Source organism: Falco peregrinus, chromosome 5, assembly GCF_023634155.1.
Source record: "Falco peregrinus isolate bFalPer1 chromosome 5, bFalPer1.pri, whole genome shotgun sequence".
NCBI classification, from domain to species: Eukaryota; Metazoa; Chordata; class Aves; order Falconiformes; family Falconidae; genus Falco; species Falco peregrinus.
The window spans coordinates 86,932,507-86,949,047 of NC_073725.1; the positions used below are offsets into that span (position 1 = coordinate 86,932,507).

General features: G+C 54.2%; 2 protein-coding genes and 1 long non-coding RNA gene across 3 annotated transcripts; 1 reads left to right on the top strand and 2 right to left on the bottom strand.

Annotated features, from left to right (window-relative positions):
• Nucleotides 1–4,662: 4,662 nt before the first annotated feature.
• Nucleotides 4,663–7,637, bottom strand: LOC129784574 (uncharacterized). The gene is made up of 2 exons (XR_008747457.1): nt 7,555–7,637; nt 4,663–6,545 (listed from the first exon to the last, which is right to left on the bottom strand). It is a non-coding gene; the product is annotated as an uncharacterized LOC129784574 (long non-coding RNA).
• Nucleotides 7,638–7,652: 15 nt separating this feature from the next.
• MED9 (mediator complex subunit 9) lies at nt 7,653–13,318 on the top strand. Its single transcript, XM_055805886.1, has 2 exons — nt 7,653–7,837; nt 11,562–13,318. The coding sequence occupies exons 1-2, from the start codon at nt 7,698–7,700 to the stop codon at nt 11,776–11,778; spliced, it is 357 nt and encodes a 118-aa protein (XP_055661861.1). The 5' UTR covers nt 7,653–7,697; the 3' UTR covers nt 11,779–13,318.
• Nucleotides 13,319–14,217: 899 nt separating this feature from the next.
• RASD1 (ras related dexamethasone induced 1) lies at nt 14,218–16,244 on the bottom strand. Its single transcript, XM_005229006.3, is given in 4 exon segments — nt 14,218–15,343; nt 15,345–15,434; nt 15,436–15,563; nt 15,841–16,244. Coding segments are annotated over 4 exon segments (837 nt in total). The 5' UTR covers nt 16,127–16,244; the 3' UTR covers nt 14,218–15,010.
• Between the last annotated feature and the right edge of the window lie 297 nt (nt 16,245–16,541).

Genomic DNA, 16,541 nt, shown 5'->3' on the forward strand with positions numbered 1-16,541 from the left:
AGCCTTTCCTGGCTCAGAGGAGCCGCTTTCCACCCCTGAAATAGCAACTCAGATGATGTTCACAGCAGCTGGAGATGATGATGCAAAATGCTCGTTATCCAGCAGGAACAATTAAGACTTATGGCAATTATCTCCGCAGTACTGAGAGACGCTGGAACGGGCCGGCCGGCAGCCAGCTCCCGGTGTAATCCCCGGGTGGGAGAGACACAGGGGCCAGCCTTGCCAGGAGCTGCCATCGCCATGGGAGGAAGAGCAAAACGCAGCAGCAGCAGCAGCAGCCGAAGGGCCTCCTGCGGTGCTGGGAGCACTGGTTTGGGGCAGGAGTGAGAGCAAGGACAGGCAAGAGTTTATCTGACAGCCAAATGCCCCTCTCTAATGACATTTGTTTGCATGATGAAGTGGGCACGAGGAACTGATGAAATGGGCTGAGCCACGCTGGGTTTAGAGGATGGTGTTACGGACTGAATTGCTTCACATGATGCTCCGGCCTCCCTCCCTGCCAGCTGCCGTTGCGGGAGAAGCCAGGCTGGGCTCAGCATTATCCGTAAGGTAGAAAAGGGCAAAAGCTGGCTCCAGGCTGGATCGAGCCATAGGCATCCGATGGTCACCAGGCTGGGCAGCAGCTGCTGAGCTGGGCTTTAGGGCACGTGCCTTTAGGGGGAAAAGTCAGTCTTCTAGCTGAGAAATGCCCATGGGGTAAAGGCACAACAGACAACTTCACTCATTTCTCAAGTCAGAACAACAAGGAGGGTTTTTCTTTTCCCCCTTGACATTGTTTGAAAACCTTATTTTGACATTGCTAGCATGAAGCAAGCCCTGCTCCCCGACAGCTGCTCGGAGCCAAAACCGCAGACCGATCCCAGCCTGATAAACAACTCCTCCTCAGATAAATCAGAGCATGGCCAGGATGGCGAGAAAGCTTTTGGGCCGGATGGGATGTGGCTGAGCAAAAGATGCCCTGATGCCCAGGGGGTGGCCAGGAGTGAGCGAGTGGGAGCTGGAGGGAAGCAAGGAGCCTGCTCTAGGAAAATCCAGGCCATTTTCCATTGAAAACTTTATCTGAGGCAAACATGCCGTCACATCCTGGCCTTGCTTGTGCTGGAAGAGCCAGCAGAATTCCCGGGAAAGCTTCACTACCTGGTCAGCAAAACCTCTCTGATATGCTTTGTTTATTAGCAGCTAAACATTAACCCCTTGGCAAACAGGGCTCCTTGGGGCCGCAGCCATGTGACCGTGACAAGCCCCATGGGCTGCCAGCCCCAAAAACAGGCGAGAGCTGCCAGCACTGCTGAGGAGGGGGACAGGCTGCCCCAGGCAGGGTGACAGGAGCACCCGGGGGTCCGGGCTTGGCTGTGGTTGTGAAAGGGAGCCCAGGGCCGGGGAAGAAGGCCATGGCCTTGGTCCTGCAGAAATGCACCTTTCCCCAGATCGGGAGAAGGATTAAATGGTTTCTCAGTGGAGGTGGATGGAGACTTTGCCGTTTCCCAGTGCCTGGATTTGCAAGGGAGATGTGTCTCCCACGATGCCAAGCGCTGCCCCAGAAACCCACTCACTGCTCTGGCATATAAAACTGCAATTCCTCAAGGACACCTGATTAATCTTCCAAAGCCCACGTAAAATTTGTCTGTTTTCAGTAATTAGGCCAATTATCGTGAAACTGTATTTGCAATTAGAGCAAAGGACAGGCTAAAATCTGAACCTGATGCCTTTTCAGTGGTGCCAAAAAAAAGTCTGAACAACGCTTCTTTCCTCTCCCCCTGCATTAAATAACCAAAGAGCAACACTTTTAAGTGCTCAAACATAAGGTAATGGCTTTTGCTGCCACACTTGAAGGGAACCTGACAAACACACAAACAAAGCCTGACCCACTTTAGCAGAATAAGAACTGCACCAAGAAATGGAGCAGGGATTTCACTAATGTCCTTAAAGCAGCCCTATTAGCAAGTCTTTGCTACAAGCATCCAGATAAATTTATCTTGACAAATGTGTCCTCTGAACAGAGGGAGCTGTGAAACCCACCCTGTGCCCACGCGCAGGGCAGTGCTGCTCTGGGACCCAGGGATGCACGAGCACAGGGGATGCACACACACACAGGGATGCACGCACACATATGGATGCACGCACACATATGGATACACGCACACATATGGATACACGCTCACTTGCAGGGATGCACGCACATGCAGGGATGCACGCACACGCAGGGATGCACGCTCACTTGCAGGGATGCACGCTCACTTGCAGGGATGCACACACACACAGGGATGCACGCTCACTTGCAGGGATGCACGCTCACTTGCAGGGATGCACACACACACAGGGATGCACGCTCACTTGCAGGGATGCACACACACACAGGGATGCATGCTCACTTGCAGGGATGCACACACACACAGGGATGCACGCTCACTTGCAGGGATGCACGCACACACAGGGATGCATGCACACACAGGGGTGACACTCACTCGCAGGGATGCACACAGGGATGTCTGTGTCCAGGGACACACAGGTAGGTGCTGTCCCGCTTCATCACCTGCCCAACATGCAGGGTGTGCATCCAGCAGGTCAGAGATGCCCTAGGCTGGGCACTGGGCACTGGTGCAGGCTCTTGCAGCATTGCTTCAAGGCCACGAGTACATATCAAGAGCGCAAACACCACTGCCTCGTGTTTTGCAGCACGTGTTGTGTGGCAAACTCATTATTTGTAAATAAAGGCAGGGACATGGCTGAGTCACTGCGCCGCAGGAGAGAGCCAGCTGGGAGACGGAGCTAGTTTTGCCCGGTGGTAACAAGGGCACATCCCCCCCACAGGGGTAGGTTTCCTCAGGGACACCCCAAATTCACAATCCAAGCTCCTGCCTTGCTTCTGCGAGGTGACTTTCACCCCTTTGCACTGGGTGGAAGCTGAGGCTGGGAGTCTCAAGCCCGACTCTGGGATGACCTGGTGGGACCCTGCCAGGACTGGTGGCTCCCAGGACCCCCCACCCCGGGATACCCCAGCGCTGCCCAACGGAGACAGTGAGCTTCAGAAACGCTTGCACCCAGAGATGGGCCAGGCTGGGGGCTGCGGCTGATCCAGCGTGTTTTCCCGGATCCACGTTTCTGCGTAGCTGGCGTTGCGCAAGCAGCCCTTGGTGCCAGCCTTGCCCACGCACTGGCATGGGTGCCTCCCCATGGTGGCACACAGCCTGGGCCAGCCTCCCTGTTTGCTCAGCGATGGGGTGGCACCAGTGAACGAACGTCACAAGATCGCCGGGCACTCCCTGTGCCCTTGAACCATCCCCATGCTCCCTCCGAGGCTCGGTGCACCGAAGCGTTGGCCTTCCCGGCCAGGCCAATGCGCTGCAGCTCCGACACCCAACCCCGAGCTACAAGCAGCTTGGCCAAACCTCCTGTGCCACCTCTTGTCCCAGGCTCTGTCCTCTGTACTGGGCTGCCTGGGAGAAGCAGCCACTCTCCTCAAGGACAGCATCTCCTGGGCCATGGGATGACAGCCCTCCTCCCCACGGCAGCCCTGGGACGGGGCACTGCGGTTTTCCCAGCAGCAAGCGGCTGTGCCAAAGCACGGTGAGCTCCCGGAGGCACCAAGGTGCTTGGGACACGTTTGGTGCTGCTTGTTGATACCAGCTGGATCTTAAACACCAACAGCACCTGGGGCACCAGCAGCTCTGGGAGCGCGTGGTGATGCAGGGCTGCATGTCCTGGGGCAGCCAGACCTCCAGGGCCTAAATCTCTTTGGCTAAAACATTACTTCAACAGATGAAGCTTGACTTACGACCTCCCCAGTTCCCATCAGCACCCCCCAAGAAGTCTGGGACACCAGGGTCCTGAACGACATCAGGACTCAGAACAGAGCCCAAGACCAAATTCCCATCTGGTCAAAATTAGGGGGATCTTGGCCAGGAACCTGAGCAGTTGCAGGATCACAGCCACGACCTAAAGAAAAGGTTCAGCGTTTCTGTGCTGCTGACCACAGCCAAGGACTGGAGCTGGAACTTCTCATTCTTATCACCCCATCCCAGGTGGCCACAACCCTGACAACACCTTCCCGACTTAGCAATACAGACTTATCCCAGCACGGCAGCACAGCAAGACTTAAATAGAAAATCAGGCTGACGATGCAGTGCAGCAGCAGGAGGAAGAGATAAAGTTCAACCTGGTGATAGCCACACAGTAAAAAATTTTAACAGAGCTGGTGGCAACAGCACAACAAGCTCCAGATGGTCCGGCAGCAAGAAGTGGAGCCCAGTGAAATGCCAGACCATCAATATAAAAATGTGAAGTCATTGTAAGGAAACAGTGAAAGGCACAGTCACCTGGTGCTGGATTAAGTAACTGGTGGTAAATCCCTCAAAAGTTACCTCTGGAAGCAGACAAGAGGTGCAATTTGTACAGAAACGACAAAAAAAAAAAAAAAAGAAAAAAGAAAGAGTAACACTGGTATCGTAAAGGAAACAGGCAATAACAAAAGAGGGTCTGGATATAGAATATTTGATCAGCTGGTTTTCAGGATAATGGGTTAACCAAATGTCTGGGTGAGCAGCAAGTATGCATGATGGTTTTAAGATGCCGAGATCAGATGGTTTGGAGACATTTGCACATTTCAGAAACTGGCTGTCCAGCAAGTGAATTACACAAAAAGCCACAATCAAATGCGAGGAATGGGTTGATCATTTGCACTTCAGGTTTATTACCAAATCCAGGGGGAAATTACTCTTTTCATTCAACACTAAGCAATTTTGTTCATGTTTTAGCTGCCTCACTAGTTTTCATAGGTTGCTCATTCAAACCCTTCTGCTGAGGAACTGACAGAGGGTAAAAATAATACAGACTGAAAATGAGGTAGAACTGCAGACCAACACCAGGCTCCACAGAACAGCAGATGGTCACACAGCCCTTCCGTTCGAGATGGAGACCCGACAGGCCTGCAAAGTGACATGGATGAAGAAGACCACACTGTGGGCAATATCTAATAGGAACTGCATTGCAAGGAAATAACCCAGGCCATCAGTCACCCTGTGAGGACAAGGGTCTCACAACTTGGAGCTCCACAAGGGCAGGTGAAGATTAGGGCACACCAGCACTGCTCCTCGCCTGAGGTCAACACTTGTCAGCGTGTCAGCTGGGTCTCACACCCCCCTGCAGTCCTCACCAGGGATCGGGATACACCATCATGGTACAAACAACAGCTCTACTGTGCCCCTCATACAAGCTGACACTCAAATGGTGACCACACAGTCTCACCCAGCCAATTCACCAGCATCTTCAGTGATGGAGGAGCCTGTCAAACCACAACCCTACCACAAAACATCTTCACTCTCCCCTGGGCTTGCCACAAGATGTGACAAGCCCCAAAGGAGGGAGATGGGTCACCTGAGGGAGCTGGAGGAGCTGTTCCCACAAGACAGGGAAGGTGAGAGGCAGGGACAAGGAGGCACACTAACTAGATAAAGCTGTGTGTTTCAGTTGCTGTGGAAACACATGACCCAAAATGGGAACTGAATGACACAAAGAAATGCTGATTGACAGGGCTTTAGGTATGGCTGAATGGTATCTGCATGTTGTCACCTGCTCTGACGACTGCCTCACTCACCCACAAGAGGCAGGCGCCCAGCAGCCTAGCAATTATCTGCCCTCCTCCATCAAGCCAAGGGGAGAATTTAAGATGGCACAGTACAGAGAAAAGCGTCCCCCACAGAGCCTGAACGAAGCCTTGCTTTAGAAACAGCCCATAAAAAGTGACAGAAATGAACCTCTCAGCTCAGCTCCGTACAAAGGACACGGCATCCTGTACCTCCTGCTTGGCTCAGTCAAGGAGCATAAATACCACCAGCCTCCCCGCAGGGATCTGCCCAGCAGGACCTGGGCTCCCCCGGGCTCCTTCCTCCTTCGCACATTCCAGCATCAGCGCCTGAGCCAGGCTCTATTCCTGACAGTAGGAACAAAGTGAGCGATTACATCTGCTATATTTAGAACAAACAGTCAATACTCCACATGTTTAAATGGTTACCAGCATTTTCATTTGATATATAAATAGCTTCTGTTTGCTTTTTCAAAAGAAATTGGTTTAAACAAGAAAATTGCCTTCCCAGTCATCCTCGGCTCACAACTGAGCAGAGGGGCCTATTTCAAATGAAAAATTAAATTATGCATTTTCTCTAGGCCAACTCAGGAAGAAAAACTCATGACTGTGGCTGGTATTATTAGTGCTGCAATCCTTTGTGTTGACAGAGGGGTTTAAAGACAGCCACAGCCATTTGCTGAAGCGAACTCTTGAGGCCGTTTGGTGCAGAGAGGCATCACCCTCCATCTCCCAACCTTGACCACACGCCATCTCAAGCCGCCTCTTCCACCCACAGGTCAGTCACGCCAGAGCCCCATTTCTTCCCCGTCTCCCAGCTTCACAGCAGCCCCAGCCCTGACACCAGATTTGTGTCTCTCTCCCTCCAGATTCCTCCAGCTTCCAGCTCAGGCTCTCAGCCAACGCTCCAGCTTGCTTCCCCTCCGACTGATGTCAGCTGTGCCTCCTCTCTTGGGCAGAAAGCCTGGTCACACATAAGTATCCATCTTTAAGGCATTACAAAGACCACGTCCCTGTCACTCAGCCCCCTCGACATATTGTCCCCAGTTGCATTAAAGTCAAACTAAGGACACCAACTAATGAAAAACCACAGCAGAAAGCTGGGATCTAAAAGCAACAGCAAAACCCTGCAGTGTTACTGATTTAACACAGAATATGTGATTTTTCCCCTAAGATTTGGCTCAAAAAGGAGGGATGCACACAGGCTCAGCTCACTGATCTGCGTGCAATGAGGGGCTGGGAGCCCTTCTCCTTGCCCTGCCCTCGGGGTGCAGGACCCTGCGCTCTGCCCTTTCTCCAGCCTCCCACCTCCGCGCAAAGCTCAGTCCTGTGCGGAGCAACGTGCCAGCGGGGTGCGAGGGGCCTGGCTGGGAGCGGGGACTGCTGGGGGCCACAGGGGCACGGCCCAGGCTCAGCCCCAGCCCCAGCTGTCCCTGGCCCAGGCCCAGATCCCGGCACAGGCCCAGGCCCAAGCTCAAGCTCAAGTTCAGGGGAAGGCCCTGCCCACACCCCGGCCCAAGCTCAGGGGAGGCCTGCCCAGACCCCGGCCCAGGTTCAGCGGGAGGGAGGCCTGCCAGACCCCGGCCCAAGCTCAGGGGAGGCCTGCCCAGACCCCAGCCCAGGTTCAGGGGGAGGGAGGCCTGCCAGACCCCAGCCCAAGCTCAGGGGAGGCCTGCCCAGACCCCAGCCCAGGTTCAGGGGGAAGGAGGCCTGCCAGACCCCGGCCCAAGCTCAGGGGAGGCCTGCCCAGACCCCAGCCCAGGTTCAGGGGGAGGGAGGCCTGCCAGACCCCGGCCCAAGCTCAGGGGAGGCCTGCCCAGACCCCAGCCCAGGTTCAGGGGGAGGGAGGCCTGCCCAGACCGCAGTGCTGGCCCAGCCGAACCCCAGCCCAGGCGCAGGCCAAGCTCAGGAGAACGCCCAGCCCAAACCCCGGGCCCGGGCCAGGCCCAGGCCCAGGCCCAGGCTCGGCCCACCTCCCGGCGCAGGCCCGGGCCCGGCGCAGGCCGCAGCCCGGGGAAGGCGCAGCGCAGGCGTCCGGCGGGGCGGGAAGGGCGGCGCGGCCGAGCTCCGCCCCGCTCCGTCACTGCGCGGCGCCGCGGCCCGGCCGGGGTCCGCCATGGCCTCGGGGGGCGCCGCCGCCCGCGCCGCCGAGGAGCCGCCGCCGCCCGAGCCGCCCGCCGAGCAGAAGCCGCCGCCGCCGCCGCCCGCGCAGGAGGAGTTCTCCTTCCTGCCGCTCGTCCACGACATCATCAAATGGTAACGGCGGCCGCGGCCACCGGGCCCCCCGCCCCGAGCCGGGCACCGCGGTGCGGGGTTGCCCTGCCCCGGGCCCGCTGATGACACCCTCGGAGTGCCCTGGACGGGGAGCAGCGCCGTGCGGTCCCCCCTCGAATGATGCTGTGCCACCCTCGGCATCCTCAGGGTGCCCTGGGTCCCGGGGGGGCAATGGGATCCTCCTCTGGGGGTGTCCTCCAACCCCCAGCATCTTCAGGGTGCCCTGGATGGGGAGCAGGGCTACACCCCCCCCAAAAAAAAAAATGATGCTGTCCCACCCTAAGCATCCTCAGGCATCCCCTGAGTGGGGAGTGGGGTTATGGGGCTTCCTTTAATGATGCTGCCCCACCCTCAGCGTCCTCAGGGTACCCTGGCTCCCAGTGGGGCAATGGGATCCCCCTCTGGGGATGTTCTCCAGCCCCCAACATCCACAGGGTGCCCTGGGTGGGGAGCAGGGCTGTGGGGTCCCCCCCTCAAATGATGCTCTCCCACCCCCAGCATCCTCAGGCATGCCCTGAGTGGGGAGCAGGGCAGTGTGGTCCTCCCTTTAATGATGCTTTCCCACCCTCAGCATCCTCAGGGTGCCCTGGACAGGGAGTGGGGCAATGGAATCCCCCTCTAGTAATGTTCTCCAGCCCCCAGCATCCCTGGGATGCTCTGGATGGGGAGCTGGACAGTGGGTTCCTCCTTCTGATCACGCTTTCCAACTGCCAGCATCCTCAGGGTGCCCCAGGTGGGTAGCAGGGCAATGAGGTCCCCCCTCTAGTAATGCTCTCCAACCTCCCAGCATCTCCTTGGCCCTTTTTCTCCCAGCTGGAATTCCTGGGAATAGTGTTAGAGGGAGCTGGCGCAGCCCCAAGTGCATCTCCCTCTGAGTCACACCAGTACCTCGGTTGGTGTTTGGGTCACCTGGGCGGTGCAGGTGCTCCCACGTCCCAGGGACAATGCCCCACCGGTAACAGCCAGGAAGCAGGAGTGTTGTACTTGTGCTGGGTTATCACTCCAGATAACTGTACTGTTTGGCTGATAACAGCCTCAAAAGGTACAGGCATTGCTGGAGCAGGAATGCAGCCGGTTTCTGGGGACCTGCAAAAGGGAGGATGGCTTCTGCAGTAGTACAAGTTAAATTGGTCTCTTCCCAGTTCAAGATAAGTACTGTAGGGGTAACAGATCCTGAGAACTGTGACATTTCTGGCTCAGGATAACGCCTTTAGAGATGCTTGTGTGAGGTCCTATTAGGGTCATGGCTGTGCCATGAAACGCCATCCAGGCCAGCTCTGTGCTCTCACCTGGGCAGCCTGCAGGGTGAGGTGGAGGGCATGGGAAGCATGAATTCCCTTGTTACTGGTTGTGGGCCTGGCTGCCCTTTCCCTGTGTGCTTATTTAGGAGCTGAGGCTGGTTTGTGTCCCGCTGATGTTTCGCTCGTATCAAGGATGTGTGAAAGGTCAGAGAATTTCACCCTTAACAGCTCTGCAGCGTGAGCCATGGCAAGGAAAGACTGAATATCCCCAGACAGACTGGTCCAGAGGCAAAACATGAGGGCATGAGAATGCAAACTGTCTGATTTCCCTCTGTTGCCCCATTGTGCTGGGGGAACTTGTCCCCGACCTTGCTTCTGCCTGATCTGTGCAGACCACAGAAGTGAGGTTAAGCCCATTGCCAGGTACGCACATGTACATAAGCAAAGTGGGCAGTAGCCATGGGCTGAGACCTCCCAGATTCCTATACGTCACTGAGCAGGTCACGGTGACCCACAGATGACAGTCCCTGGGATATCTTGTGCCCTGTCCCACTGAGCCACCCACTCCTGCTACCGTGCTACCTCCCTTGGCTTCATACACGGCATTTTCTGGGCAGCTTGAGCAGATGTAGGTACGCTGAGCAGTGCTGCAGACGTGTAGGACCACAGAGGCAAGTGGTGGGATGTGTTGCCTCATGTCCCTGACAGATGGCAAATGTATTATCCTTTAACACTGCCACTAGTCACAGAGCCCAGCCCTGCTGTTTTGACACTGACTCAGCCATGAAGACACATCTCCAAGGTGACTCTGTGCTCAGGAGCCGCGTAAATTTGCTTACATTCAAGGACATGTGCTCTTTCCTGTTGTTTGGGTCTGGGGAAAGTTTTCCTAAGCAGGGCTTGCTGATATTTTCAACCTTGTACAGTCAAACAGCATTGCCGCTGAGGTCCCAGTGCGTGGCTCCGCTGGCAGCTGGTTGTGCTGGTAGAACGATGAACACTGTCCCTTAAGGCAGGTCTTACACACAGTCGGTCAGCACTGCCTGTGGCTGGACGTTGCGTTGAATCCTGCTTTATTGCAGGCAGCTGCAGTCTCTTCCCACATCTCCTTACCCCTGCCTGTCCGTGCCCTCAAAGAGGGAGTTGCTTCAGTGGCTTGATCCAGCAGGAAAACCACCCATCAGAGAAAAAAACAAGCCAACGAAAAATGAAATAATTATTCCTTTGGATCAACCAGCCGGACAGTCAGCTGTCAATTCTCTATGTGTGGTGAAAGGAACAAGACTTGGGGAGACGTGGAGCAGGGAGGACATCCCTCTCAAAGCCAGCCTGCAGCTACGGGGGATTAAAGACGGTGTCAGCCCATGCCTCCCCAGACGTGCCATGGGGTTGTGTGTGCGCCTGTATTTTTCCACTGCTGACCTGACCGTGAATGCCTGCATAATGGGGATACATTATAGTACCAGCTGCATTTTTATTTAGAAGAGAGTAATGAATATTTTGTTCCAACAGGCTTTTGAAACAAACGGCGACCATCTGGTTAAAAGTTTCGTTCTCAGCCGTGTCATGATTCCCCAAAGTTATGATCGAGCACCTCTCTGCCCTGGTCATGCCAAGCAGATTTATTTTTAGGTCTGGCTATTGAACAGGCTCCCAGTTTTCAAAGACCATTAGAATCCCGCTCTTGTTATTAATAGGTGTCCTGGAAGCAGGGGCTCGTATTTGCCTGGAATCGGTAAAACGTCTTGCTGGTGCTAACAAAGCTGAGGCAGATACTAATGAGGGTTTGAGGGCAGACATTGCCTCAGACAACACTGAGCCTTGAAAAGCACAGAGCTGGCTGCTGAACCAATTGTGCTGCTCTTAAAAAAAAAAAAGCTGTCGCTTCTCTTTTATTAGGTATACATCCCCAGAGAGTCGTTTTAAAGCTCCAAAGTACCATTTTCTCTGCCATTGGATACTCTCTGATACTTTGGGGAACAGTTTCTATTTTCTGCTGTCAAGCTGTTTGACTGCATTAATTTATTTTTTTTATTTTTGTATTACAGCAGCAACGGGTCATGGGTGAGACTGAGATCTTTTTTTCCAGGTGCCTACACACAACACACATATGTAATCTTAACTTCCCCAAAAAGAGATATGGGAGTTCAAACAAGAGGAAGAATTTAGCCTGCTCCGTGGTAATGTTTTAGAACTGCAGGCCAGCTCCTAACACGATTGATGGGTCCCGAAGTAACCGGATTCTGTGCTGGAGATCAGCAGGAAACCAGTTTGCCCCAGAGGCTACCCAGGCTGTATATCTGTCTGTGTCCATTTTATTGGGATAGGTGAATTACCAAGGGCAAAAGTTTCCCAGTAAATTCCAGTTTAAGCCCTGGTTGTACTGGAAATTACAGTCACCCCCGTGGGCTAAAGGGGTGTTTCCAATAGGAGAATTTAACAATATCTCAATTTCCTCTCTGCAGCATGGACAAGGACAGCCAGGATGTTCACCAGGTGCTGAATGAGCTCAAGAACAAGTTCCAGGAGATGAGGAAGCTGATCAGCTCCATGCCTGGCATCGGTGTGAGCCCAGAGCAGCAGCAGCAGCAGCTGCAGAACCTGCGGGAGCAGGTCCGGACCAAAAATGAACTGCTGCAGAAGTACAAGAGCCTTTGCATGTTTGAAATTCCCAAAGAATAGGAAGGGCACAGCTCTGCTCTCCGGGTCTGAGATACCTCCTATCTTGGCTGAACAGGAGAGAAAGAGGTGGAAGAAGTTTGCTTTTCTTTCTTGTATGCTTTTTCGGTCATGTTGCTCTGAAGTTGTGTCTGAGTGGATCACAGGCACGTCACGCTGAACCAGAACACTGTGTGCTTCACATATGGTGATTACAGCAGTATGTTCACTTTGATCTGCTGCAGGACTGTGCATTTATATATGCATCTGTTTCCTCTCGGGGTGGGGTTATTTTTTGTACATGCAAGCAGGAGACATTATGTTTTCTCCTTGCTAAGGGTCAAAGTACCTGGTGGTTAACTTCAACAAGAAAAAAGGGGGCATTTTCTGCATTTTTTCCCCTTAAAAGTGGACAAATATAAAGAGAGCATAAGACAGAAGCGTGAGCTCTTTGGCCCTGCTCCTGGAAAGGGTCTCTGGGACACTTTCCAGTCTCTGTGTGTTGAAAGAGGAATGATTGCTTTCAATTACTTCTGTATTTCTCTCCCTGTTTTTTTAAACAAGTGATGATTGTGTCTGGGATGAGCCAAGTAAAGATTTAGAAATCCCAGACTGCCCCTCTTGTGTATTCACTGAGTGGATGTGGGCTGAGCAGGGGCAGGATTTTGGCAGCACAGAGGATGTGCATAGCCTGGGCACAGCTCCTGTGTCTTTACATCACTTTTTTGGAAGCAGGGACTGCCAAGGAAGTGGATTTTGGTAGGCTTTGGGTGTGTAAGTCTCCTTGGGTGAGTGTGTCTTGTAGGCAATACGTTGTGTATCTTGTTAAAACACAGGAGGGCAAGCAGAATCAAAACAAAGGGCTTAAATGATAAGAGCTTTCAGTTATTCCATATGAGAAAGCAGTCGAGCTCAACACGATGGGTCAGTTGCACATCCAGAGTGCCCCAGGGGCTTCCCACAAGCACAAGCATTTGCGTGGCTTGAACGTTTGCCAGTGGCTGATGGAAAGCTCTTGAATGTTGTATCACACTCAGATGGATCCCGGGGCTCCCTGCCTGCTGTCCTTCTGCTGATAGCTCTTACGGTGACAGATGACAACCTGGTAAGCAGCGCTGCATCTCACTGACTAACGAAGGTGTGACAGGACCTTGAGTCTCATGGTTCTCTCAATTATCTTGAAAGAGGGTGCAGGTCGGTAGCAGAAGAGGTGAAAAACCAGCTAGTGAAATAGAGTGTCTGTTGAGAACCAGCACCAGAGGGTGCCTTCAAAAGAAGAGAAGTGAGGTCTGGGTTGGGTTTTCCTTTCCTAAACCAAAAGGCAAGTAATTCTGCTTGTTGATAGCGGGGATGGTTGTGACTCACCTGTAGCCTAAGGATTGCTCTGTCCCGCTGGAATACTTTACTAGTACTTTCTTTGGGAAGGTGCCAGTGTGTAAACACTGAGAAAAGCAGAACACCAAGATAAACAAAGCACAATGTACACTCTTTTTATTACTGAAATTACCTTTCTGCCAGGCATTGCCTGTCCCAGCTCAATAAATTCTTGTGTCTCATGCCTGGATGGTGGTTTCCCTTTTTTTGCCAGTTGCTGTTCCTGTGAAATCGGGGCATATGCAGAGCTGGAAGAAACAACATGTTTCCAAAGAAATGTCTGGCACTTAGCACAGGAACAAGTTAAGTCTGTCAACTTGAATCCAAGTTTCAAACAAAACTGAAGTGGTTTGGTTTGCAGTCTCACTCACCCACCTTAGTTTTTGTGGCTTCAATAGATTTTTTTTTTGCCATTAATGTGTATTAAATGTAGATCTGATCTGCCAATTGAGGGGAGAGCAGGGACTGAAAATGAACTGAAAGACAAGCTGGAGCCAGAAAGAGCTCTTCCCCCTTTCCCTTTCACTTCTAGCAATGATTACTGTGACTTGTTATTGGGAAGAGATTAGAAACCATCAGATGCAAAGGTGACCTTCTGAGCAAAGTACTTCCTTTACTCATGTTGCAAAATAAAAACAATATCCCAGACTGGGTGCAAATGAATCACTCTCTGTTGACATCATTAAAGTGTGCTTAGTTGATCGGGAAAAAGCATGAAACACAATCAGCTCTTTATAACGAAGTGATGTCAGTTAGCTTGGTCTCTGCAGTGAATGGCGTGCCAATGCCCGGCGTGTCATGGGGCTGGCAGGATCGTCACTCAGCGTTAGTGAAGTGAGGAAAGAGTCCTGGCTCGGTGACCCGTTTGAGTAACTAACTGTGCGTGGCCCCTCGTTACCCTGTGTGGCAAGAAATCTGCTGCTTGCAGAGGCGGAAACCTTTGCACTGGGAGTCGAAGAAAATGGGGTAATAAAGGGATTGAGCTGAGGGGCTGTTTTTAGCAGCTTGGAGTGGGGCTTAGGTCTTTGTTCAGCAGGATCGGGTTTTGCTAGGGGGCAGGGTGAGGAAGCAAAGGCAAACCCACAGGTGTCATTTTAAAAAGATTTTATTAATTTGTAGAAAAAATAAAACATCAAGTTTCACCCACAGTAGAAACACTTGAAGATTTTTTTGTTCATGTCAATGACAAGCAATACCTACATAAAGTGCCTATTATTTTCTTATTTTAAAAAACCCTTCCTCCTCCCCCCACCTTCCCCAAATCTTGCAAATCAGACAAGACAAATGTAAACAAGAATCAGTTTTTTGGTCCATCAGGGCTGTAACTCTGCAATGTCTTTGCAACAGCTTAGGAGTGTCTTCTGCACGTGTTTTGCAGACACAGACGAACACACGACACAGAGCCAGAGGCCGTGCACAGCTTCTCAAGTTAAAAAACAACAACAAACAAACAACAAAAAACCAATCCCAGAGCCCCAGGCAGGTGCTGGCAGACCCCTGCCCTCCCACCTGAAGGCAGTGCCCGAGGCTGGGTGGTTTGGGAGGGAAAGAAACACCAAGGTCCGTGCCCTCCACGCTCAGCCCCCCAGCTGGCTGCCCAGCAGCTCACTCTTCCCTGTCTCTCTGCCCAGGAGGCTGGTCCCAGCGACACCCCCCTCCTGCCCCCCAAAGCCTCCCCCTTTGCATCCCTCGCTCCCAAAATGCCCCCCTGGGGGAGGGAGCCGATGAAAGTGATCCCTGGGGAGGAGGGAGGCTGGGGAAGAGGCGACCCCTTCTTTGCCTGGGGGGGCACCTGCCCACCCTGAGTCAGTTCAGAAACGAGCATCTTTCCCCCCTCCTTTCTTTCCTTCTTTCCTTCCCGTCACAGGGTGAGCGGAGGCTCCTAGCTGATCACGCAGCGGTCCTTCTCCTTGCTGTGCCCACCACCGATGGCCTTCTCTCTGATGTACATGAGGTCGCTGTGGACGCTGGGCCGCCGGGCGAAGGGGGCCACGATGCCGTACGCCTCCTCTGTGCTGCCCCGGCCCCCCTCCTTCAGCAGCTTTTTGCCTTTCAGTGCCTTCTTATGCAGGATGTCGCAGTACTGGACCGAGACCTTGCGGTGTAGGTCAGGGCTCATCTCGCTGGGCAACTTGGCCATGGCGAAGAGCGCCTGGAACATCTGGTCCAGGCTGCTGTTCTTCTTGGCCGAGATCTCGAAGTAGGCGCATTTTTTTGGGGTCCCCTCCCACCAGCTGCTCAATCTCCCTGGGTTGCACCTCCCGGTAAAAGTCCCGGTCGCCCTTGTTGCCGCAGATGACCAGGGGGCACCTCTATGTTCTCCTTGGTTTTGTTCTTCAGGCACGACTTGGTCTCCAGGATTTGCTGCTTCAGGCGCTGCACCTCCTCAAAGGAGTCCCGGTTGTCCAGGCTGAACACAAGGATGAACACGTCTCCTGGGGACAAAGAGGGAACGTGAGATGGTTCCAGGGGTGGGGACACACAGAGACCCCACTGCCTAAGCCACACGGCGACTTGGGGAGGGAAGGACCAGGCAGCACCCGGGTCCTGCATCCTCCTGTCCACCCCGTGCAGGGTGCAAAGTTGCCCACTCCCTGCACACACAAAATCCCACCTCCCGGGACTGGAGAAACATCCCCAAACTGGCCAAGAACCCCTGAAAGCTGGCAAGGGACACCCCCCCCTTTCTCCTGGCACTCCCCAGCCAAGTACCTGTGAGGATGGAGAGGCGGCGCATGGCTGGGAAGGGGTGGTTGCCTGATGTGTCCAGGATGTCGAGCTGGTAGACCTCCCCGCGGATGCTGTAGAACTTGCGGTGGAAGTCCTCGATGGTGGGCGTGTATTGCTCCTCGAAGCGGCCGGTGAGGAAGCGCGAGACGATGGCCGTCTTGCCCACCTTGGAGGAGCCCAGGATGACCATGCGGTAGCAGTTCTTGGCAGGGATGCTCAGCTCGGCCTCGCTGGGACACATCTTCTTGATCATCGCTGCCAGTTTCATTGAAGCCGGTGAAAGTGCAGCTTGCGCGGAGAGGAAGGAGGAGGAGGAGGAGGAGGAGGAGCGGGAGGAAGGCGACGGCTGCTCAGCCCCTCTCCCCTCGCAGGAAAGGCCGGTGTGAGCTCTGCACGGCCGCCGCCGCCGCGTTATATGGAGGCAGCAGCGACCGCCCCTCGGCGCGTCACGGCCCGGGGCGGCGGCGGCTGAGTCAGTGCACGGCCCCGCGCGCGGCCCGCCGCCCCCCGCCCCCCGCTCCCGGCGCTGCCCAGCCCGGGCCCGTTCGCAGCCCCGTTCGCGCTCCCGGTCCCGTTTGCCAGCCGACCCCTTCGCAGCTCAGCCCGGGGCCCCGGTGCGTTGCAGCGGCCCCGCGGGCAGCCCGGCGAGGGGCTCCGCACCCCTGCAGTGGGACCCCCGGCCG